The 23861-nt window shown below is 39.7% G+C and overlaps 1 protein-coding gene across 3 annotated transcripts in view; it reads left to right on the top strand.

Moving 5' to 3' along the window:
- Nucleotides 1–1061: 1061 nt before the first annotated feature.
- Nucleotides 1062–23861, top strand: part of arhgef18b (rho/rac guanine nucleotide exchange factor (GEF) 18b) — a 37886-nt gene continuing 15086 nt past the window's right edge. The window contains exons 1-16 of one of the 3 annotated variants that reach the window (XM_067512857.1): nucleotides 1062–1211; nucleotides 7624–7778; nucleotides 8347–8966; nucleotides 9362–9542; nucleotides 9895–10021; nucleotides 10122–10176; nucleotides 10749–10793; nucleotides 11284–11358; nucleotides 11858–11966; nucleotides 12350–12527; nucleotides 19280–19347; nucleotides 19638–19683; nucleotides 21115–21322; nucleotides 22106–22212; nucleotides 23096–23236; nucleotides 23608–23858. In XM_067512857.1, coding sequence (XP_067368958.1) covers nucleotides 1136–1211; nucleotides 7624–7778; nucleotides 8347–8966; nucleotides 9362–9542; nucleotides 9895–10021; nucleotides 10122–10176; nucleotides 10749–10793; nucleotides 11284–11358; nucleotides 11858–11966; nucleotides 12350–12527; nucleotides 19280–19347; nucleotides 19638–19683; nucleotides 21115–21322; nucleotides 22106–22212; nucleotides 23096–23236; nucleotides 23608–23858 — 2442 coding nt within the window. In that variant the 5' untranslated portion in view covers nucleotides 1062–1135. The remainder of the gene's footprint in view (nucleotides 1212–7623; nucleotides 7779–8346; nucleotides 8967–9361; nucleotides 9543–9894; nucleotides 10022–10121; nucleotides 10177–10748; nucleotides 10794–11283; nucleotides 11359–11857; nucleotides 11967–12349; nucleotides 12528–19279; nucleotides 19348–19637; nucleotides 19684–21114; nucleotides 21323–22105; nucleotides 22213–23095; nucleotides 23237–23607; nucleotides 23859–23861) is intronic. The other 2 variants (XM_067512854.1, XM_067512855.1) reach the window with 2 other exon arrangements.

Consider the following 23861-nt stretch of genomic DNA (forward strand, 5'->3'; position numbering starts at 1 on the left):
CTTTGTGGCTTATTTTGAAGATTGGAAAGGATTTTCACTGCCACCTGTTACCTTATCAAAGGTAAGTAGATATTTCATTACTTCACTGAGTTTTTTAATGTATGTTTACAAGTTTCAAACTATGCCCTATACACTAGCATCCAGGGTACTGCCTTAGTTGGGCAATATTTTTTGATTTTAATATATTTCTATTTGCATTCTCTCTGCCAGTGCTCCGCTTTTACTGTCTGTGGGAAGTTACGAGCATTTTTCCACTTGATGTTCAGTGAGCTGAACTTGACAGTCATCCGTAGTTACACTTGTGCAGATTAAGAAGCACTATGATGTGCTCTGTGTCTAGTAGCTGTAACAGTTCCACTCACATCCTGTCCTGTACTTTCTTCTGGCAAAAGTAAGTTTCTTTTTAAAAGTTTTAAAATTTCACTTTGCCTTTTAGAGCACTGACAGAAGATGTGGTGGTTCGGGTCCCTGTGACTCAGAAAAAAAAACTGATTGTATCACTGCCCTCCCCTTTCATTGCGTGTACTTCCTTCTCTTTTTCTTTTTGTCTTGTTTCACTTAAACAATGTCCTTTTGAAAACCTGCCTGAAACACTGAAAAACCTGCTTTTTTGGCTTTTCTGACTCAAATAATTTAAGCATGCATTGCCTCCTGATCTTATTCCTCCTTCCACACCTGTCTTACACACTGACTCCTGTCATCCAATCATTTTATAAAACATCAGAAACTACTTGGTTTGGTGACACACAAAAAAGATGATGATTTTAAAATAAAGGAAATGGAAGCAGAAAGGCAAATAAACCCCTGGCCTGTTTTGGATTGAACTCATGCTTTATTGTAAAGAATTCAAAAATAACAATATCTCCAAAAGCAAATAGTCTTTTATGCCCCCCTTCTCTCTTCCTACCAAATAGCTTTGACACCTTTTCCATTTTTGCTCTCCTGTTTTTCTTACTCCATTGGAATCTAAGGGGATGTAATCCCCAAACAGCAGCTCCCTGATCCCAGTTGTAGAGTCTCTCTCTCTTTCCTCTTTTTCCAGACTCTCCTCCCTCTATCTCTCCTCTTGCTTGGTGCCAGAGCTCCAGTCTGACTGAGCTCCAGTTCCAGCTGGCCTCTGCACTGCACTGCTGTTATGGCGGATTCTCCTCTTAACAACTCGTGGCCCTCCTTCTCCAAACTCTGGATGAAGAGATGGTCCTTTAAGAGAGGTATGCAGGGAATCTGGTTTTAGGTTCAGGTTATGTTGCAGGTGATTTAAAACCTGGGAACAAAGATAGAGAAGATAATTAGAAGAGGTGTCATGCAGCCAAGCTTGACCGTAGGATGTTGTGATGTGTCTCCTTTTCCTAACTTTTTATAAAGATTTGGCTTTTGACCTGATTAGGGGTTTGTGGTGAAACACGGTTGAAGCGTTTAAGAACCGAATGACTCATCTGTACATTGAGTACCATGTGCGAATGCATAAATGCCACAATACACATTTGAATTTAGAAAATGAATCTCTGGTTATTTATTTATTATTTGTGTCATTTTGTGTCTACAATGCTGCTACCATAACTTATAAAGTGAACTTCCCAAATGATGAGTTTGGAAAGCCAGGTTTGGCGTAGCATTCTACAGTTGTCTGCGTAAATCTGACAAGAAAAGACTGACAAGTCATTTTATTCTCTTTATTTTACTCTCATAGCTTTTGTATGATTCAAGTATGTATGAGTTACTCCATGCTTTCTGTTCTCATGCTGTTATCTTCAGAGGAATATAACATTTTAGACAAAAAGAAGCCTTGTAGGACGTTTCTATTTTGCTTCAATTGCAGTGCCTGTGTAGCTCTGTAGTCAGATGAATTTCTGATCAAAGAGGATCTGTGAGATGACAGTTGTTTTGATGTGCGTTTCGACCTCAGATCTAACAGCCTCTGTGTTCTGTTTTCACCTACACCCAACATCTGTCATACACGCACTGACAGAGACAACCGAGTCACACTTGCACACTAGTTCAGGTGCTGAATGGAGAAGTTGTCAATAAAATAGTTTTGAATTGGTTAATAATATTATCAAAATTGAAGTAGTTTTGTGTTGTCACCTGAGATTTCTGTAGTTGTGTAACATATGGTCTCAGTGTGTGTGTGTGTGTATCTCATCAGCTCACACTGAGAAAGATGTTTATTGTACCGGAGTTTCTGTGGAAACACATCTGTAGATAAGTGTACGTCCTCTAAATCTGTTCATTGTAAATAATCAACTGACCGTACCATATGAGTTCCTCTTGTGATTGTCATGTAGCTTTGCACACAATCTCACAGTAGGCTTTGTGGCAAGCACGTGTCCTCATTTCCTTTGAGTCACATTAGCTCCAGTGTCTTCTTTTTTACATAATCCATCAAAAGACTAAATATAATCAGTGATACAAACACATACACCATATACACTGCCAGTTTGGGGGAAAGTACTCTGAAAGCGTAGCTTTGCAAGCTACCCATAAACGTCACACTAGAAAAAGCTGAACTACAACGAAGCCAAAATAAATTAGATAAAGATCTAATTTAGTAAAATAAAGCTACTTTGTAGAGTAGTTCAACCGACAAAGAGATTGAATTTACAATGTATCTAATGCAGTTTACTGCAAAAAGTCTCTACAGTATTTGTTCACATGTGACAAATAAAAAAAGACACCTGCCTTTCACAAACTAGTCAAGGTAGAGCTGCTGCAGCAAGCAGGGTTACTGAGTTAACCAGAAAATTCTAAGATAGCATGCCAAAACTTCTCTGAGCATAATAAACTCTAACACAATAACCAATACATAGTGAAACCATATACAGACAATTTTAGCGTCAGATTGGACACTTTAAAAACTGTCACCACATTATTTACGTAAAAGTGACAATCACGTTACTTAAACACCCCTCAAACCTAAAAAAACAATTTCCAAATTTCCTCCAAGTTAAGTAACTTTTATTCAGCCAAAATCACAACTATGTCTAAGAGGGTCCTTAACTCCTGATTAACTCATAAAAGTAAAGTCCACACAGCCATTTAACAGGAGGAAACTGAAAACTGGACAATGATCTCTCTTTTAAAATGGGGATACCTGCAACATGCTCCACATGTAAAGAACAGACAGACATGACTGTAGAGGACCTACGATGCAGAGAAAAAGTAGCAATATTAAAATAAACAAAAGTTCTTAAGCAAGGGGCAAAAGTAATTTAGTGATTTGTTAGATGATAATAGTAATTAGTTTTAGAAGTAGACCACCCTGGGAAAACAATTAGCTGACACAGTGCCAAAACACTTATGGACACACACACACACACACACACACACACACACACACACACACACACCTGAGAATGCACACAAACAGATAGACACAGTGACGTTTCATCTCTGTGTGATGTATTAGCAAATACGAGAGGCCAACCATAAAAGGCTACAGCAGCTCTACAAGACAGCATCAAGCAGCCCCTGCGGCGTCTGGACCGAGTGTGTAAGTTTACACTTACTATGAGTGGGAAACAAACTTTCCCTCCAGCGGGGACACTGCCATCGCCGCAGCCTCAGCCAGTGATTTAGTAATATAGAAAATGGGTCTACACTGTGTCTGCCTGTGTGTTTATGTGAGAGCATCTCTGGCTGTCGTGTTGAATAGAGGAGTGGATGCTACTGGTTTAGCAGGACATGGAGCAGGACTCCCTTTATCTTACTGCACAGCACTACCTGAGATTGCTTACTGGAAAGTTATTATTAGAGAGACTGGCATAGAGACAGAGCTCTACATCATGGCGCAATCCTGTTTTTTTATTTTATATGTGTTTGCCGTGATGACTATTAGTTAACTAGTTAGTTCAGCCTCACAAGATCTCTTTAAATCACATTTACAATAGGAATGTTAAAAAAGTGAGCCACAAACACATACATTAACATCATCGACAAGGCCCTTTTTGGAATGAAAAAGTTGTGAATGAATGAATGTCATTAAACCAGCTGTCCCCTTTTTGGAGTTGGAATAAATTGCTTGTAAAGTTATTTTTCCTGTGATGTCTGGTATCACAGACATGAGCTGTAAACTCAATTAATGATGTTAAACATCTTGGCAACAAACATTGTAAGGCCTCTCATTAAAAACTGTTGTTCTGCTGGTATGTTCTACATAAATATCAGTAATGACAATCTGAATGAGCAATGCTACTATAAGTGTGATCACAACCACTGCTTCTTAAGAGTAGTGTCTGGGCTTCACTCTTTCCAGTTCTACTGTTCGGCCTCACAACTCTCAACAACTTGGTTTCCAGCCACAGTAGGCCCTGTCTGCAGGCACAGAATTACAGGTGTACAAAGCTGGAATTACAAGTTTCTCAAGGAATAAAAACGTTGGGTAGATGTGTAAAACACCCATCAATGCTGAAAAGTACATAGAGGTTTTAGATCAACATATTCCCCCATCCAGACAAAGTCTCAGACAAGAACTTACATTTTTCAGTCAGATAAAGCTAAGCCACACACGGCATCCCTCACAACAGCATGGCTTTGCAGGAGAAGTGTCCAGGTGCTGATCTGCCCTGCCTGCAGTCCAGACCTTTCACCAATACAAAACATTTGGTACATCATAAAAGAAAAATTCAGCATTAAAGGCCCAGGACTGTTGAGCAGCTAGAATCCTGCATCAGACAAGAATGGGACAACATTCCTCTCCTAAACTCCAGAAACTGGTCTCCTCACTTCCCAGATGTTTACAGACAGTTGTTAAAAGAAGAGAGGTTGGTACACAATGGTAAACATCACCCTATTCCAACTTTTTTTGAGATGTGTTTCCGCCATCAGATTCAAAATGAGCTAATATTTTCCATTAAATGGTAAAATGTGTCAGTTTCCACCACTGATATGTTGTGTTTGATATGTTGTACATGTTCTACGATGTTACACATCATTCCAACTTTTTTGAATTGGGGTTGTTATTAGTCACATTCATCTTACAATACTGTACTGTAAAATAATGTTCTGTGGTCAAAAAATAAATAGTGCTGTTTTAAAGAATACATGTAATTAGATAAAATAAGTGGAAAATGTCAACAATCCTGGTATATTTTATTCTATTCTAAATCTATATATTTTTGTTTTGTCTAAGTTGGAGAAATCCATTGTACAGTGAGTGCTCACTTGCAGCCCCCTTCACCTTCCCTTTCCTCCTCAGTGTATATAACAGCATATATAAATTGTCCTGTACAAAATATTTCTTCACAATGTTCAGATGGTGAGACAGAAAGCTACCCTTCACTGGGGTGAAGAAAGGGAGCAGAATATGCTTAAGGAGAAAAGAGTCAGGCCCTGTGGAGCCAGGCTGGCTTAGGCAAAGACTCGGGTTCATAGGAGGCGTCCCTTACGAAATGAGGATTATGTAACGTGTTGTAGCTGTGGTTCTTCCCTCCTCACATGGGCATGATGTGGCTGAGAACAGTGTGCAAGACATATTCAGATGCCTAACAGACTATTTAGACATCACAAGACACTGACAGGTTTATTTTGTAATGTAACAAATATTTCAGTAACACTTTTCCTCAGATACGTGTAACCAAACTCCTCGGTATGCCCCCCACTTACTATACCATGTTGCGTATTGTATGATATTTACCACAAACTAGCAGCTTCTCAGGCCAGTAAAAGCTCAATGAGGGAATAATCTCCAGCTCTCCACCACTGACATGGAGACTAATGCTGGCTGGCTGAGCAGTTGCCAGTGGGGATGGTGGTTTGTGCCATCATGTGAATCGAGGAATCTCTTTATGCAATGGAAATTCAGAGATCCAGTTCTGCACACCTCACTGCAGTGTCCTTATAACTGTCACCCCCCCACAGCTCCCAAATACCTATAGAGACTGTGTCTGTTCCCCGACCAACTAAATTACATAAACCAACAATGAACACAAGAGAAGTTTATCATGATAACCTAATAAAAGTTAAGACTAATGCTCTTACAGAACAAAACTCCATAACATTTAAATGTGGATTATTAAATATCAGATCTCTCTCTTCTAAATCTCTTTTAGAAAATTATTTAATAAGTGATCATCAATTCGATTTAATCTGTCTTACTGAAACTTGGTTGCAGCAGGAAGAATGTGTCAGTCTAAATAAGTCAACCCCACCAAGTTATATTAATTATCATGTTCCTAGAAGCACAGGCCGAGGTGGAGGGGTAGCAGCAATTTTCCACTCAAGCTTACCACTAAACCCTAGACCTAAAGATAGTTATAACTCATTTGAGAGCCTTATTCTTAGCCTTGCACACCCAAACTGCAAAACTCAAAAACCACTTCTATTTGTTATTGTGTACCATCTTTCATTTATTCAGAGTTTTTGATTGAATTTTCAGATTTTCAATCCGATTTAGTGCTTAGTACAAATAAAGTCATTATAGTGGGTGACTTTAACATTCATGTAGATGCTGACAGTAACTGTCTCAGCACTGCATTTAATTAATTGTTAGATTCAATAGTTTTTCCCCAAAATGTAAATAGTCGCTTTTTATCCAAAGCGCTTTACAATGTAGCTTCCCATTCACACACACACACACCAATGGCGGTGGCTGCATGCAAGGTGCTCACCTGACCCACCTGGAGCAACTTGGCGTTCAGTGTCTTGCCCAAGGACACTTCGACTTGTAGCCGGGAGCGGGGATTGAACCACTGACCCTGTGGTCCATGGCCAACTGCCTTACCAACTGAGCTACAGCCGCTGAGCTAAACCCACTCACTGTTTTAATCCCACTCTAAACCTTGTCCTTACATATGGCATTGAAAGGTATAATTCAACAGTATTTTCTCATAATTCTCTTCTGTCTGACCATTTTCTAATGACATTTGAATTTACAATAACGGACTATTCAGTAGTTAGAAAACAATTCCACTACAACAGATGCTTAAGTGAAAAAGCTTTAAACAAATTGAAAGAAACGATTCCTTCATCATTTGCTTGACCATATGTCAATACAATGGAGAGTAGCCGCCTTAAGTTTACTCCTGCACAAGTTGATTATCTTGTTGACAATCTGCAGCCTCACTATGTACCCAATACTGTTGCCCCTCTGAAAAAGAAGGCAGTAAACAAGAACAGGCGATCTCCATGGTATAATTCACAAACTCGCAACTCAAAGCAGGCAACACGAAAGTTAGAAAAGAAGTGGCCTTCCAGAAATTTAGAAGAATCTCATTTAGCCTGGAAAACAATTTAAAAATGTACAAAAAAGCCCCCTGTGATGCCAGAACAGCATATTATTCATTATTAATAGAGGAAAACAAGAACAACCCCCGGTTTCTTTTCAGCACTGTAGCCAGGCTGACTAAGAGCCATAGTTCTGTTGAGCCTAGTATTCGCTTATCTCTGAGCAGCAATGACTTCATGACTTTCTTTATGAATAAAATTGTAGCTATTAGGTAAAGTTCACAAATTAAAAAAAGGAACTTTCAGTGAGATGCAAGAGCAGGGGCCGTTAGTAAGCTTTTCTTCAATCATACACAAATTGATTGCGCAGGAGTCTTGCAGCTGTCGAAACCTGCAACATCTGCATTTCTTGAAATTTTTGTGTGTTTATAACTCACAAGCATCACATCTGTTATGTTTCAGCATCAGAGTGCAAGCCATGTAGTCAGCCCTGTGGGCTTTCTAGTGCCCGAATCTGTGTCCAGCCACATGTTCCTAGTGGGAAAGGATCTTCTTCCTCACTATCCCCAGCCTCTATTGCTGAGGATGTCTTCTTTGGTACCACCAAAGATGATCAGGTAAAACTCTATTTAGATCGTGGTTATTTTCTGCTTCCTTTTTTCCAGGGATGGCAATTTCCATCTGTTGGTTTGTCCTCCATTTCATTTGAAACTAAAAATCTCAAGAGCTTGGTCATTCCTTAATGCTTCTTCTAGTCCCAGTGTGAGGTTGACATTTGCAGGTTTAAAAGAAAAATCTTGACTGTTGCAGCCTGCGGTTAAATGAGCTACAGACAAATCTCTAGTGGATGAAATGTAATCACCAGTGTGATCCCCTGATCGTTCCTCTTACGTCATCATCAACTCTAAATTTCACTTTGGCTTATGACAGGCATAGCATGCTAACCTCTTAAGTAAGATGGCAAAGATGGTACAACATTTAACATAAATGCTAAATACCATTATGTTTGCTGATGTGATTTGGCTCAAAATGCCACAGAGCATAAGTATTGCATTGCAGAGCAGCTAACATCTTGTTAAGTCTTGTTAATTATGTTTAAGATTAGTTGTTCAGAAAATGTTCTCTCTGTTCTCCACATCTGTTTTCTCTGTCTTCTTTCCCCTTATCCCCCTCACTGACTTGCAGGATGCGTGTTCAGTAGTCAGTGACTACGACTGCCCTGGTGTGGAGGTGAGCAGCAGTGTGGAGGACCTGCTGGGTTTCAGTTCCTCTCTCAGAGACTCTGAGTTCTATAAAGACTTGGCGGGAGGAATACCAGCTTCACAGCCTACTGCATCCACATTAACTACAGTCCCAGAGAGCAACACTCTGACTACTGGCCTAGGGGTGTGTCTGAACACAATTACCCCTGCCACCAACCAACCTGTACAAACCTCTCTGACTACAAACTCCCCTCAGGTTGATGCACCATCACCACCCTACTATTTAAAGCCTGGGGGGGAACCTCATTGCAACATTGTGGTCACTCAGCTTAGTCCCACGTTACTGCCAAGTTGCATCACTGACAACAGTGACTCCTCAGACTCTGCAGTAGAGCTTAGTTTGACAATAAATCTGAATGGACTCTTGAGATCTGTGGAAACAGTAAAAGGAATAACAGCATCAGGAAGAGTAAAGGAGCAAACCACAATGGATTTAGATGGAGAACTAGAGAATGACAACTTTCCAATCTTGGTCAGATCCATGTCAACATCTCGTAGGCACAGCTGGGGTGTCCCGGTGTCCCCGATTAACCTGGGCCGGAGGTAAGGTGTAAGATGGATGTGCAGATTGAGAGACAGATGACTGTTAAAGATGATTGCAAATATTTCAAAGGATCTCTTCCCATGTTTCTCATTGATGAGATAAATGTAAACATTAGAATTTAGACACCATAGCTCGATGTCTCTGCACTCTCTTAGCTCTTTAAATATTTCTGGTGGTTTAATCTCGTGTTTGTGCTTTCACAGCTTCTTAAATTGGGCAGTCAAGACAACTTTAGAGATGTTAACATTAACAGTGCACCAAAAAAGGCTACGAGAAAACAAAACTGAAAACATTGCCAAAATAAACACAGGTCTCAAATGTATTTAGTGAACAGATATATTTCAGTGCTTATGAACCCTGTTTTTGTGTGTTTGTTGCCATGCTGTGCTGTCAGACTGAGTCTGGATACCATGGCCATGGACAGTGATGGAGAGAGAGAGGATGATGAGGAGAGACAGGACCACCACTTCCTGTCCAACCAACAGGAGACCTATGACTGCACAGCCTGTCCTGGCGATGAGACAGATGGTCCCATGCTCAGCAACCCCTGTCCCAGAGCCAGGGTCACTAGTTTGGTAATAAGAAATGCTGTTACACTGAAGATAAAGCTGGAGATATTCCATAAATTTCCTTTCTACTTGTAGACTTTCATATCTACTGGTTTCCACTGAGTAGTTCAATTCATTAAAACAAAAAGGTTAAATATTTTCCTAAAACACATAGGCAGTCTAACATTAATATTGACTTTAAATGTGCATCACTTATAATGTTGTGACAACCTGCAGAACCTGTTTAAATGACAAATTAGTACATTTAAACTTTACACTAATAAATGCTGCCTATATCACCATAGGTGACTCTGTTGTTTGTTGTTAAAACGATTAATTGCATGTCAAACAAATGTGTGTTTATCACTCAACATTCCAGGACAGTGGCACACCTGGCAAACATCTGTATTCTCGCTCAGACATCCTTGCCACAGATGAATGTTCCCGAGCTGCGCACATATCTCGTGTGGTACAAACATCTAAACAGGCTGCAAGGGCAGCAGGGGGTGGGTCTGATGTTTTTGTCATGTTTTTTGATTTAATGTTAGTTTACGTGTTTTACACCCAGTGGCCGTTTTCAACATATTTAACCTTTCTATTAAGTAGCAGAGGAGTTCGACCCTGAGGAAAATCTACATTCTACTGAGGGACAGAGCCATATGTAAGTCTATATTATAATTAGTTATGTTGGCTACCTGTGGTGTATGTATTCCCTTTCAACAACATGCTTTCAGCACAGCTCAATTGGTTTGATTCACAGGAGGCAACTGTGGATGTATCTTGTACCTGTAGATTTTGAGTTGTTCAATACAGTAGTGCACATACTGTTCTGTAGTGAATTATCATAGTGTAGTACAGCAATCTAACTCCGAAGATACAGAGGGGCTTCCCCCTTTCCCTCATGACATTTCTGCTCCATGGCATATGTCTGCAACCTTCTCCTCCAACAATACTCTCTCCCAGCTCCTTAGATGGCCCCTTAGTGTGTATGTTAATAGTATATCTGAGTGTGAGTCTGGTCATTGGGTGGATGCAGCAGACAAGGGAGGATTCCTATCTAAATCACTCTTTGACACCCAGCTCCCAGCAGTCTCGCCTTCTCTTCACCTCCCCTCCCCTCCCCTCCCCTCCCCTCCCCTCCCCTCCCGTCCCGTCCCCTCCCCTACTCTCCTCTCCTCACCTCCCCTGTCCTCTTACTGCCCACACTCAGCCTTAGTGTCTTGTTTCTCTCAGGCTGATGGTACAGAAAGTCCTGCAGGAGCTAAGGCTGTACCATGGGTAAGTAGGGAGGTCTGCTTGCTCCCACTGCTGTTAAAATGCCACGTCAGTCATTAACGCAGCACCAGGGTAGTCCACTTTGTGAGCAAGTGGAGCCTTGCACTGTATAGGTATGGGTGTGTATACATACTATATTGTATTTGCATATTATGGCTTTGTGTGTTGCATGTGGCTGTTGATCACTGACACAATATAGGCTTCCATTATCCCTGGAAATGGTCTGTGAAGCTCTAGACATTTATACATTTGATGGTTAGGTCACTGGCTGAAGCTGAACTCACCTGACAGCTGACTGAGCAAAAGCCTTCTCTTAAAAGTTAAGTGCTAAACTGTGTCTCAACACTATTCACTCAGTCTGTGCTAAAAGTATATTTTTACAATGTCTGAGCTTTGTTGTTTCACAAGTTTAAAATGTTGGTATTAATGGTTAATATTCAGGCTAGTGTGTGGTTTTCTCTCTAATTTAAAATCACCTCATTGTCTGCCACAGAGAAAAGCAGAGGAACTCCAGATCAGGTGCCAAAGAATCAGGAAGTGTCACTTGGTATGAGTTCCTTTCTAATGCGTAAGTACTGTCCTTTTAATTTCATTCTTCTTTTATCTGTGGAGCTGCAGAAATCTTCATATTCTTGACCCTTCTCACAGTAATAAAGATCGTTTACATAATTTGGTGCCATGTAATTGATTATTTATTTGCATTTGCATTCATGTGTTTTATTAGCCATCTAAAAACTGGTTATAATGAATCCAAAAGGATTTGAATCCAAATAGGCTAACTATACTACAGATTCACCTGGTCATCGCAATATATTTCACCGGGTTTTTGTCCAAGGTTGACAATCATGACTGAGAAAAGTAATATTGATATATTTAACTAGAAAAAGGACAATAGGACCCTGTCCTATTTAAATTATACAAAAGAAGATTTTTAAGGATGATCACATATACAGTTTTTAATGAATAGAAATGATTATCACTTCTGAGGGAGAGATTATTAATTACAGCACTTCTGTGTGTTCTTTATTTTATTATGTCTATATTTTATTGTGTGCCTCTTCTGCCAGGAATGATGAAGAAGAGGATCACACAGAAAAAGTGGAGAAAGGCACGAAGGTGAAGAGGACTTTCAGCTCTCTGAGGAACAGAATGACTGGCTCCTTCAATAAAGAGAAGGTAAACCCATAGCGCAAAAGCTGCCTGTTGTCGCTGGAACTGAAACCACATTATGTATATGGGCCGATAAGCATTTCAGATTTCTTTAAGAGCCAAGAATCCTGGGACAATATGCTCCATCCAATTTTAATGTACAATGCAGAAAAGTGATTTAAATAGCTGCCCTCTGTTTTGTTCTCTAACACCAAACCCTGAGGTATAAATAGTTTACTGCTGTGCATGTTGCTTCACACACATCACACTAATCTACTTACACAAAACCCACTTATATATCCTGCCTCTGACACAATTATGCGATGTCATACCCAACAGCACAATATGTGTCACAGTTAAATTTCTACATAAAAACATTCCTTTGTGTTTGCCTTTTCTTTCCTCTGAAGGGTAAGCACCGAGAAAAAGACCAGCAGAAAGAGAAGGGAAAGGAGAGAGAGGCCAAAGAGAAAGAACGCAGAAGCAGCACCAATGGACACTGTTTGATGCCATGTGCTTTTTCCAGCTGTGCCACCTGTTCACTCTGCAGCAAGACCCTGCAGAAAAAGCATAGCCTGCAGTGCATGAGTGAGTAATACACACCCACGCTTATTCTCTAGTTAATACACATGTGCACAGGTGTTGTGTTTGCACACAAACTTTGTTCTATTTATACCCATGCCACTGCATGCTTGCTCACTCACCCAGTTATGATGCACTCAAGCATGCAGGCAAACACACACATGCACGCATGCACAGACAGCTAAACACAAACTGTAATGTATCTTGAAACATTTGTGTATTAATAGCAAACACCCAGATGTTTTATATAGGTGCAATACATAATATTTCTGACCAAATATTATTTTAGCAAGTAGCAAATTTCCCTTTGGTTTAACAACTTAGACTTAACCAACAAGTGTGAAAGTACAGTATGTGCCATTTCTCATATTGATTGCAGCTTTCCTTTTCATGTTTCTGCTGAAGAGAAGATGATGCCTGTTTTCAGCTCCTCTTTAAGCAACACTAAATCTGAGGCTGTTTTTTATGAAAACACACTGACAGGGTTTGCTGACAGGTTAATTCACACTGCATTCTAACTTGTTTAGATGGGTTATCTGATGTGTTACCTTAGGTTAATCTACAGTATGTAATAACCTTGCTTCTCCAGCTTGTAACTTAAGCTTCACATTTCATATATTTCTTGTGATCTGGGTGTAACAGCTTTGTGCGTGCATTCGTGGAGTAGACCTTATTCAGGACATTTCAACACAGCTCCTCTTTTTGTCGCTGTTGCACCACTCCTCCACAGCTTGCAGGTCAGCTGATAACTTTGTAATATCCAGTGAAAGGCAAAAAAACTGTTTACTTGGTACAGGGAGGGGTGAGTTTGTAGGGGTCCCTACAAATCTGTTGCACAGATCCCGTGTTTTATTTGTTAAAGACCAATCTATAAGTCAAACTTTCCCGAGAGTTGAGTAAAGTGGAGTAAAAAGTACAATTGATTCTTCTGAAATTTATTGAGTATAGAGTATAAGGTAGAACAAAATGGAAATACTTTATAAATACTTAAAGTGATTTGGCAGTGCTTGAACAAATGTACACTGATCAGGCACAACATTATAACCACCTGTGTTATTTAATGCAATGGAATATAGGAAGAGATGGTTCTAATGATTTGGCCACCCTATTTATAATGAATGAGGTGGCCAAAACATTAGAATCACCTCAACTTATAATGCACTCCAGTATGACTCCACTACCCACTTCAATAATAAACGCATAGTCAAATTATCACCTATTATAACCTCTCAAAAGTAGAATTCATGGCAGAGCTGCTGTACTCGATTGCATTCAATTACACGGGTGGTAATAATGCTATGCCTGATCGGTGTAGTTACACCACTTATGCACATGATCTTATTATACCTCCATTATCAGAACAAAACAAACAAACAAACAAAAAAAAAACAGTCTAAAACAAAGATTGCATCTTTTATCTTTATCATAAAGTTTATTTAAAATATTCTACTGATGCCATCAAACGACAAACTCTTTTGTCTATTGGTCTTACATGCATCACATTATTACCCACAGATGATTCCATTGTTCATCATCACACACAGCCGGACTGATGTGTAATCAGTTACACTTACACAATTGTTGACATTACTGTAATTCAGAGACAGGGTTCTTATAAACCATGTGTTCTGTTGGTGGCAGATTTCACATCACCAAATAAAATTCCAAGAAGGAAACAGCTGCTCTCAATATTAGTGCCATTTCACTTTTTTGAAGTGGACATTTCCCAGGGGTGCAAGGGAAAAAAGCACTTAGTCATTTAGTGCTTCCACTTCATTATTTCATTGTTGTAACCTGATATGTTTCATCTTTCTGATAAACTAGAGACTAAAGCTTTATTTACTCTACACCAGTTGCATGTGGGAAAGGTGGAGCTAATTTTAACCCACTTATCTACTGCCAGATGGTTAACCTGTCATAACGTTATCATTTATTAGGTTATTATAATTTATAATTACGCTCTGTAAAAAAGTACAATAGTTCCGTTTGAAAAAAAGTAACTTAAAAGGGAAATACGCAAGTGAAAACGCCTCAAAGTACCTCAAAGTTGTATTTAAGTAGAGTATTTGAGTAAATGTACTTAGTTACTTTCCACTTCTAAACATTTAAAAATGACATTAAGCGTAAATCAGACGGTTCTCCATTCATCATCATCATCATCATCCATGGCTGTTTAGAGATACAGATTACAGTACACGTTCTACGTGTTTACACACAGTGGTTAAAAAACAAGTGAGTGTTCCTTTAATTTGAGCCGAGCCCTGTGGGGATTCAGCCTGTGGAATGCGTCGTTTGTATGCCAGAGATTGTTCCCGGTGCAGAGTAGGACTCAAAACTGGACAAAACCAAGAATGTGGGATACTTGTTGCTACTGATGTCAATGGCCGAACTGATTTATTTAGCTCACAGGCAGACTAAAGTTCCTTGTGGACGTAGCTGATGAGGATAAAACCCTGATCTTGTTGGAACGGTAAGAAGCAGCTATTGTAGCGATGGTCAAGCGAGATCAGGTGAATAAGTCCCGTTGTTTCGCTCGATGGACCTTCTCAGACGTCCTGGTTGCTAGCGAGCCTGCTAAATGCTAACCTTGGCTAACAAACCGCTAACTACTTGCATTTTACTTCTGGGGGTTTAATGCTTTGTTGGGTTTGCGTTCGTCTGGTATAACAAGAGGGAAACACATTGGCAGTTTTTTCAGTGTTTGTTCATCGTAAATGGGCCCATGTTAAGTCCCTGTTAGTTTTAACGCAATTAAGCTAGCTGGCTAACTTAGCAACTTAACGCTAGCTTAGGTACCCTGCCTACTGCTTGTATTTGAAAAACAAGGTGGATTGGATAAGCAGTTGACTTTAATTAGCTTGAAGAGTTTATATAAACGAACACATAAACTCGCCTATGCTGTCTGTTGTCTTAGCGTCTGAATGTTGCGCAATGTTCCTTCATTTTCACTTCATGTGCGAGCTTTTTACGAGCTTGCTGCTGTTTGCAGACTTGGCATGAAACTCAACAGGTGATCGCTAACTCATCTAACGTTCTAAGATTTCTCTTAATTTCCAAATCCAATTCACTTTACTAGCCCGCTCAGACACGACCTCGGGGAAAACAAAGGTTGGTAAATGTTACATCTTTCACGTTTACACGGTGATATTATCTAAACGCTAAGTCAAAGCGGCATCTGCCTGTGTTAAACAGTATGTTGCGTACCCATCTCGTTATGGCGCACTCAGTGTATTGTTGTGCTCAATTCTCTGAATAATTTTTTCTTGAATGTCAAATCCATCTTTTTGTTTTTTGGCCAGGAGATGCCCTTTACGAGTAACTTTTTCGTATCGGGCAATAAGAATTGCTCAGATTGATGGGTGACCCCTCACTCCTCTGTCTCAGATTTGACCGAGATCACGCTCTGACTTGGTCACATGGTGCAAATTGTGCTTGGCAGGTCTGCCAGTGCACAAGTCCACTGGCTTTGGATCTCACCCATCTCACTTTGTAAGCAAAGCACTTCTCCATGCAACACTGCTTTGCCTTCCTGCATGCCTGGCTCTCTTTTACTAGATTTAAAGTTTTGATTGTCTCTACCTCTTCTTTGAGTGGCTCTTAGTAGATTTTCCACCACTGAGGTGTTATTTGTATGATATTTGTTAGAATGGTTTATCAGATAATTTACACGAGTGAAGATGTCCTAATGTTCTCAACACTAGATGATGTAATGGCTTGGCTGTTCAGCTTCAGAGTTTACCCCAACTGTTGATTATCTGAGGGAATTGAGGGTAACCTCCTGCACATATATGCTTGAACACACAGGACACACACAGTTTTTAGTTGTTGTGCATGAATATAATACCTTCAAAACAGCAGACTATTTTCCTCTAGACTGGTCTTTCCAAGCACTTGTGGTGACAAGGGTTTTTCTAGGAACTGTTGAGTGTGAAGGGGACACCGTGCTTAGTTAAAAAACACCTTGCATAGAAAATACCATTTTATAAAAACTGTATGAGATAAGAGCCTTTAGATCTTTGGTTTATGAGCTAACTTTTCCCTGGAAGAACCCACCCTTTGCTATCTGAAGCTTAGTCAAGCCCTGTTATGTAAGATAGCACACAGCTACATGTTGTTAGTATACCATATTGTTATATTGTTTTTACATTTTAAATTTTTGAATACATTTTGAATAAATTTGTTGATCACAATAGTGAGCCTGTCTTTCTTTGAGTTTGTAGTTCACAGAGTGATTCACTAAAATGTGTGCTGTACACCACAAGTGTGCTTCTTGTGTTACCAATCAGCAGATGTTGGGTGTGGTGGTGGGTTTTTTTTTTTTTTTTTTACGGGGCAGAGTGTCCCGTGGATCAGCTGCAAACCACACTGTTGCTGACACGATAGAGTGACTGGAAGCTTAACACATTGCTCAATAGTGGCAGAGTTGATTGATCCTCATCCACTAGGTCGACGGAACGATACAAATTGTTGTGTCAGAGCTGTATATTGTGTGATCTGTCAGTGATGACACATTCTCTGGACACATTTTTCCACCACAGGTATTACATACTGGACTGCCAAATATTGAGGTGGTCTGCAGCTTCAGCAAGTCGTTGCTGATAAGCTCTGTCATATCAGTAAACAAAGAAAACAATGTGTTCTTGCTTATCTCAGGACACTTTTTACTTAATTAAGCAAAAATTATTTTAAAATCAGTTTGATGACAATAAACTCGACAACACATTCCTAACAAAATTCCTTACTTTGGTGTTATTCAGTGATGACTTGAGATGTTGTTTTAATGGCTTTCTTATTCAATCTAGATCTGCTTAAACATAATGTCCTCTTGGCGTCCTTGTTCTTGCCAAATTTTCCCCAGCAATGCCAAATCAGAGTGTTTGGGCTCTGTTCAAGATGGTTAGGAGATGTATTGCTGGCCTTGTAGACTTAACTTGACATTGATGGTATCTTGTGCTTTTGGTTTTTCTCTGGAAGAGGAAGGCTGGCATAAGGTTCGAATGTTAGCTGGAATCGAGGGGGGAAAATGTCCAAGGTGACTTTGTTGACATAATGACTGTAGTGCACATATCTTTCTCTATAGGTAAAACAAACTTTTTCTGGCTTTAAAAACAAAACAGAGCTATTTGGTCAGTAGGCTTTTAAAAGACATTTGGTGTTTAAAGCCAGGTATATTTTGCACTATTAGGTCTGTTTTTTTTTTTCATTTGGCTCCGCCATTAATTGTACATTTATTACCACAGCGTGGGAGACAGAAGGGGCGAGGTTAGACACTGTGAATGAAGTAACATTGATTAGGAGAAGATCTAAAATGTAAAAGAGCAAATAAAGTGATACACTGATTAAGCATAACATCATGACCACCTGTGCAATTTCTTGCAATCAAATAAAGTGGCTCAGCCATGAATTCTACCTTTACAAGGTTATAATTTCTCAGTTTTTAGGTTAAAACTGTTAGAAAGGTGATAATTCTACTATTTGGTAGTGATGTCCAAGTGGGTAGTGGAGCCGTACTGGAGTGCATTATAAGAAGAGGTGGTTCTACCTCATTACCTCATTAACTTTATATAGGGTGACTACTCTTATAACCTTGTTTTGCCTGATCAGTGTATAATGCTAATAGTCTTAAATATTACGACCCTTTTAACGTCTTTCCCAATTCACCCATAGCTACATACACATGAAATCATCATCTGTCTCGCTGCTTCATCCTTTTATTTAAAAGTCTTTTTGTGTCTGTGTCCATTGCACCACTACACAGAATGGAAATGTACAATAGTGGAGTTGGTGAGATACTCTAGGTTGGTATGGCTCCTGTCAATGCTGCATTTAAACTTTGTTGTTAACAAAACGGGAGCCTTTGTCAAAAAGCTATGCACTCGGTTTCAAACTGCATAAAAGGGCATTGTTAAGGGAAAGTTATGGTATGGTAAATGCCTTCCATTTAAAGTCAGCCTTTCACTTATTAGTACTGCCTTTGATCAGTTTGTTAAACTGTTCAACCCCTTTTCAGCTTTTTTTTACAGATAAGTAGCTCTCATTTTAGTGCGTGTATATGCATTTTGGCACTTGCGTACATCTGTATGTATTTTGCATAGACCATGTGTTTCTTTTCCAAGTCAGTCTGGTTTTGCCTGGCTGGGTTGGGAACAGGCTTTGCATAGTTGTACCTTAATTTGTTTGTCCAGCGTAGTCCTTCAGGAAAGATGTCAGTTGCTTACCTTCATAATATGTAGACAGTGTTTTGTCTTTTCTGCAATTGAGTAAAACCTGGAGAGGCAAGCTTGCTAGCCATGGTGTGTTTTTCCAAAACAGTTGTAATCTATATCAGATTTTTTTTTTAGCAGAGATACAATTGGTCATTTCATTTACTGCTTTCAAATGTAGATGACATCTACATCAGTAAATGGCTTTGTTTTATAAAACTTAAATGTATTACTGAGAAAAAAACAATAGTTCCTAAACTGCCTACACAGTTACTCTTGTCATGCCTGTGCAAACAATCAGAACTACTGGATCACTATTTGTCTAAATATCAGCAGCAGAAAAAGCTACAGGCTTTTGTTTCGGTGTCTTGTTTGACTAACAGCATTTCATTTGAACGGTGCCTTCTGAAGCTACTGGTTTTACTTCTTCGCTTTTTCCATCCATATTCAATCTAGTAGCCTCTACTGTTGCCTCTGTATACTCTATTCACACTGTATACAACTGGAAAGACTAATCCAACACCAACTCTGCATTCCTGTGCTGCTGTTTTTCAGACTGTGCTGTGAATGTTCACAAGAGCTGCAAGTCTCTGCTGGGTGAGTGCACCAGCAGCAAGCATAAGGTAAACACTACACTGCAACACTAAATGCTTTTTGTAGGCATCATTTATTGATCCCTTCTTTGTAGTAATATTTTGAAGTAGGCATATATCAGCTACAGGGCAATAGTCTGTTTCGCATCAAAGCATTAACATGTAAAAACTGTAGCACAGAGAAGCCAAAATCCTGATTTTTCGTTTTGCTCTAATTCTGGGCTGGCCTTTTAAGACACCTCCACTAAAGATTGGGCACCTTTGTCAGGTCTTAAATAACAATATGCATGAGAACGTTTCTTTTTGTTTTCTCTACACAGAAAGATTCTGTACAGAGGACTGGCTTGTCTGGGTCTCCTAACCTTGGTAAGTCGAACAAGGATGTGCAGACATATTTGTCATGAACGTTGCTTTAATCCCCTTTGTGTCAAATTAAAGAGAGCTAATTGCATCTCTGCGGGTTTTCAAAGGATTAGAAAGATGAGCATTATTTTAAGTTTGCAATTGTTTTCTCACTGTCAGTGTGTGTGTGTGTGCGTGTGTGTGTCTGTGTGTGGATGTGTGGATGTGTGGGTTGGCCTATGCACTTAGTGTAGAGGGGAAAGATTGGCCTCCAACTGGCTGTAGGCAAAGGTGATGATTAGCTGTTGTTAGAGCAGGCAACAGATTTACTTCTGTTTCAGTTCTTATCTAAAAAGGTGATATATTGCTGTCATTGATAGATTTGATAATGTTGTAGAACATGTGATGTACAAAATATACACAGAAATCTATTATAGAAATGTACAAATGAAAATAGCAATCAAATAAAATAACTGCAAATTCTTCTCTTCAAAGACAGCTGTCAGATTCTTCCTTGTATAACATAATAAAGTTTATTACTGACACGATAAAGATGCAGGTAGCATTTTTATGAAATGCTTTGTCACAGAAATTTTAAGTTCATGCTAATTGTAAAATTCTGCAGGTCCTTTTGCATATCATACCCACAGGAGACATGACTGGCTGCAGCAGCAGCTTAAGTTAATCTCCTGTAGCAGTTGTTTTTCTCTTGGGAACAGCTGGAGTTCTGTCGGCCACACCTGATTTCTTCTCATGTTCTGCTCTGACCAATCAGTAGCTTGTGCAGGGGGTCGGGAAGACAAGGAGCAGAGGCAGGAATTGGGGAAAAGGGAAGGGTCAGAAAGCGTGAGAGATATAAAAGGGTGTGTGTCTTTCCAGAAGTTGCTTCAAAAGACCAGGATTTGACTGCGCCATGTATAAAACCAGGTTTTGTGGTGTCCTGTGTTTTTCCTGATTTATACCAGTAAAGGCACATTGTTCAGTTTTGCAATAATATCCTCTGATACTGAACCAGCGAATATTGAACTTTACTTGGATTATTCTGCTTAGTCATTCTGCTAACATTCACAATGGAGATAGTGGCTACCAAAGACACAAGCCAGGCAACGGGGGCCTCTAAAGCTTGCCCTGGAGTTGCTAAACCATCCTCCTCTTCCTCCCGATCTTCCTCTGCCTCATCGTGGGGTCTGTCTGGACGTGTGGGGGTGCGAGTGTTGATGCATCGTGACCTGATCACCTGTCGATTTTTCCGATCTCTGCCTCGGTCTTGGCTGAAAAAATACTGGGGTCGACTTGGGCAGGAGTCAAGCAAGCATCATCTTGCTTCCTCATCCTCTTCGCCTCTTCACTGGTCATCTTCTCCTTTCTCTCTCTCTTCTCCTCACTTCCACTCATGTTCCTCCTCTGTCCCCTCTCATTTCCTCCGTTTACCTGTCTCTCGTCTTTTCTCCCCAGCACTAAAAGACCGGGACAGAGAGCGAGAACATTGGGGCCCAGTCTCTTCACAGACTGTGGATGGCCAACCAGGTTTTCTAGTCACCCCAGGCATGACCATTAGTCAATGGGGATCTAACAATCAGCCAACCACTGCCTATACTACCAGCTCCTCCTTAGCTCCTGCTTCCAGCCTTATCCACAGCCTCCGTCACAACAACAGCTCAGGGTGAGTATCTCGGTTAGACTTTTTGGTTGTAAAGTTTTATTGCTTGTACTTACATTTCTTTTAAAATGATAGCTACAGAATGACAGGATTACTATTTTCTGATCACTAAACTCAAATCAGCCCATCCCCAGCCGTGCAGTGCCGGTCCCAAGCCCGGTAGAAATTGCGGAGGGTTGCTTCAGGAAGGGCATCTGGCATAAAAACTATGCCAAAATAACATGCGGACAAAATTATCCGCTGTGGTGACTCTGAACTTACAGAATAAGTCGAAAGGAGCAAAAAAAAAAATTTCTGCACGCTCTGATGTTGATGCTTAATATTTTTAGGTTCTTCTCTTTGCTGCTCAGAACAATGTCTCCATACTATCGTAAGATGTGTATTTATAGTTGACATATCAAGGCAAGTTGTCCTTTCTTATATGACAGCCTTTTGAAACTTAGTCTAGACGGTTCTCAGAAGTGGGCTACTTTTCTTTTTCAGTGGGGGTATTGGGAGAAGGAGAGAGACAAAGATGTAGGGAGCATGCAAACTAGATGAGAAAACAGGTACTCAGATGGTCGGCAATAAGTAGCAGTACCAGGAAGAAAAATTTAGCTTCTGGTTTCTGGTTTATTTATTGATTAGCTTTTGTTTGTTTAGGTCAACTTTTCATCGTTATTACTGTCCATCTTTAATTGCACATGCTGGCTGTAGAGATCATTTAGGCTACCACCAGCTAGTGGCATTAGGTTGTATCAGTTTCAGCATGTATGCCACCTTGGACTTGTGGTTGTCGTCCCTCAGATCCCTCCCTGGAGAAATGGATGAGACCGATACTCTCCGCTTAAAACGTTGCAATGAAGATGCCATTTCCCTTGCTCCCTCCACTACAGAGACAATCTTCGTAGAAGGTGAGTTGATTCGGGTCAGGAGCTTGAATTTCAACTGTGCCATTCTTGTTTGAAATAAATTGCCCTGAAGCATTTTTATTATGAAACTTTTTATTTGTTAAATATAATAAAAAATGTTTTTAAGTGGTCAATTGCATAAAATCTTTAAATTTGCCTTAGTGCAGACTCAGCTTGGCTTTAGGGTGTTTACCTAAAGCTAAGCGTGTGCGTGTGTGTGAAGTGACCTCATCCTTTCTCATTAAGTTAGAGTGTGTGGGAGAGAGACAAGCAAAATAACTACTTCCACCTTTTTTTCCAGCTGCCATGTTTCAGCATTTATTACTTATATGACACACTCTTATCCTGGAAGAGTTATGCAGGCGCAGAGCTGATACTGTCCCTCATACTTTTCTATTTTAGATTTAGTTTTTTTTTTATTCTGTTTGGATGAATTGGTATGTTGAATCGCGATAACTTTTTTTTACTTACAATCCTCATATTTATTTTAAGCTTGCCAAACTACAAAAAGAGGCATGAAGTCAGCAGTGAATTATTCTCACTAGTCTTAAACTTGGATGCTTTACAACACTGTAAACAATTGGAGACCTTTTTGAGAGGAATAATCGTTAAAAAATAATTGTTCATCATTTATGAATGTACAAAAAAATAGAGAACTCCATCAGTGTAATCTGAGTGACCTTGGTAATAACAAGACTACCATTCAGCTGGCAAGCGAGACAATTTTTTTCCCAGGGATGCTGTTCTGTGAAAACAGCTACCTAAATGTGATCCCCCATCTCCCAACATTGTGAAATTTTTCATTATATTGAGAATAAAATAATGTTTTCAGCATCATAGCAATGCAATATGTGACAGTTTTTGATCCTTCTGTTCTTCTCCTCAGATGCTCACTATGCAGAATTGCGGGCAGATCTTGAGTCTGATGCCCAGGATCTGGAGGCAGAGTCATGGAGTTTAGCAGTAGACCAAGAGTATGTTAAAAAGCATTTGAAAGAAATTGTGAAGAGACAGGATGTGATATATGGTAAGTGTGATTTCTCTGTTCATACTCTAATCTGTATTAATTAATTGAACGATTCACTTGTCCCTGTTACTGTAGCTCATTAATTTGATAGCTTTAGTAAACTATCATACTGGTTCATCAGCTCTACACACAATTTTACTTTTAAATCTGTGCTCACTTATTTTACAGAGCATTTTATGGAAAATACTTGATCAAACTGTAAATAATAAATATAACAATAAATAAATAAGAAAGGAATAGGTTATGGAAATATGGGATGCTATGAAGCAACCAAGCAATCACTAACAAGTGTCAATTCAACACATCATAATAGTTCATACCTGTGTGTGATTTACAAAACATAAACGTATTAAACTTGTGTTATTGTACAGAGCTGATGCAGACAGAAATGCATCATGTGCGAACACTGAAAATAATGCTCCATGTCTACGTCCGGGAGTTGAAGGAGAACCTTCAGATGGACTCCGCCAGGCTGGACTGTCTGTTCCCCCGCTTGGAGAGCCTCCTTGAGCTTCACACACATTTTCTGTGTTGTCTCAAAGAGCGGCGGCAAGAAAGCCTTGTCTCGGCCAGTGACAGGAATTATACTATCAACAGAGTGGCAGACATTCTCATTACACAGGTA

The sequence above is a fragment of the Channa argus genome, chromosome 8, assembly GCF_033026475.1.
Source record: "Channa argus isolate prfri chromosome 8, Channa argus male v1.0, whole genome shotgun sequence".
Lineage (NCBI taxonomy): Eukaryota > Metazoa > Chordata > Actinopteri > Anabantiformes > Channidae > Channa > Channa argus.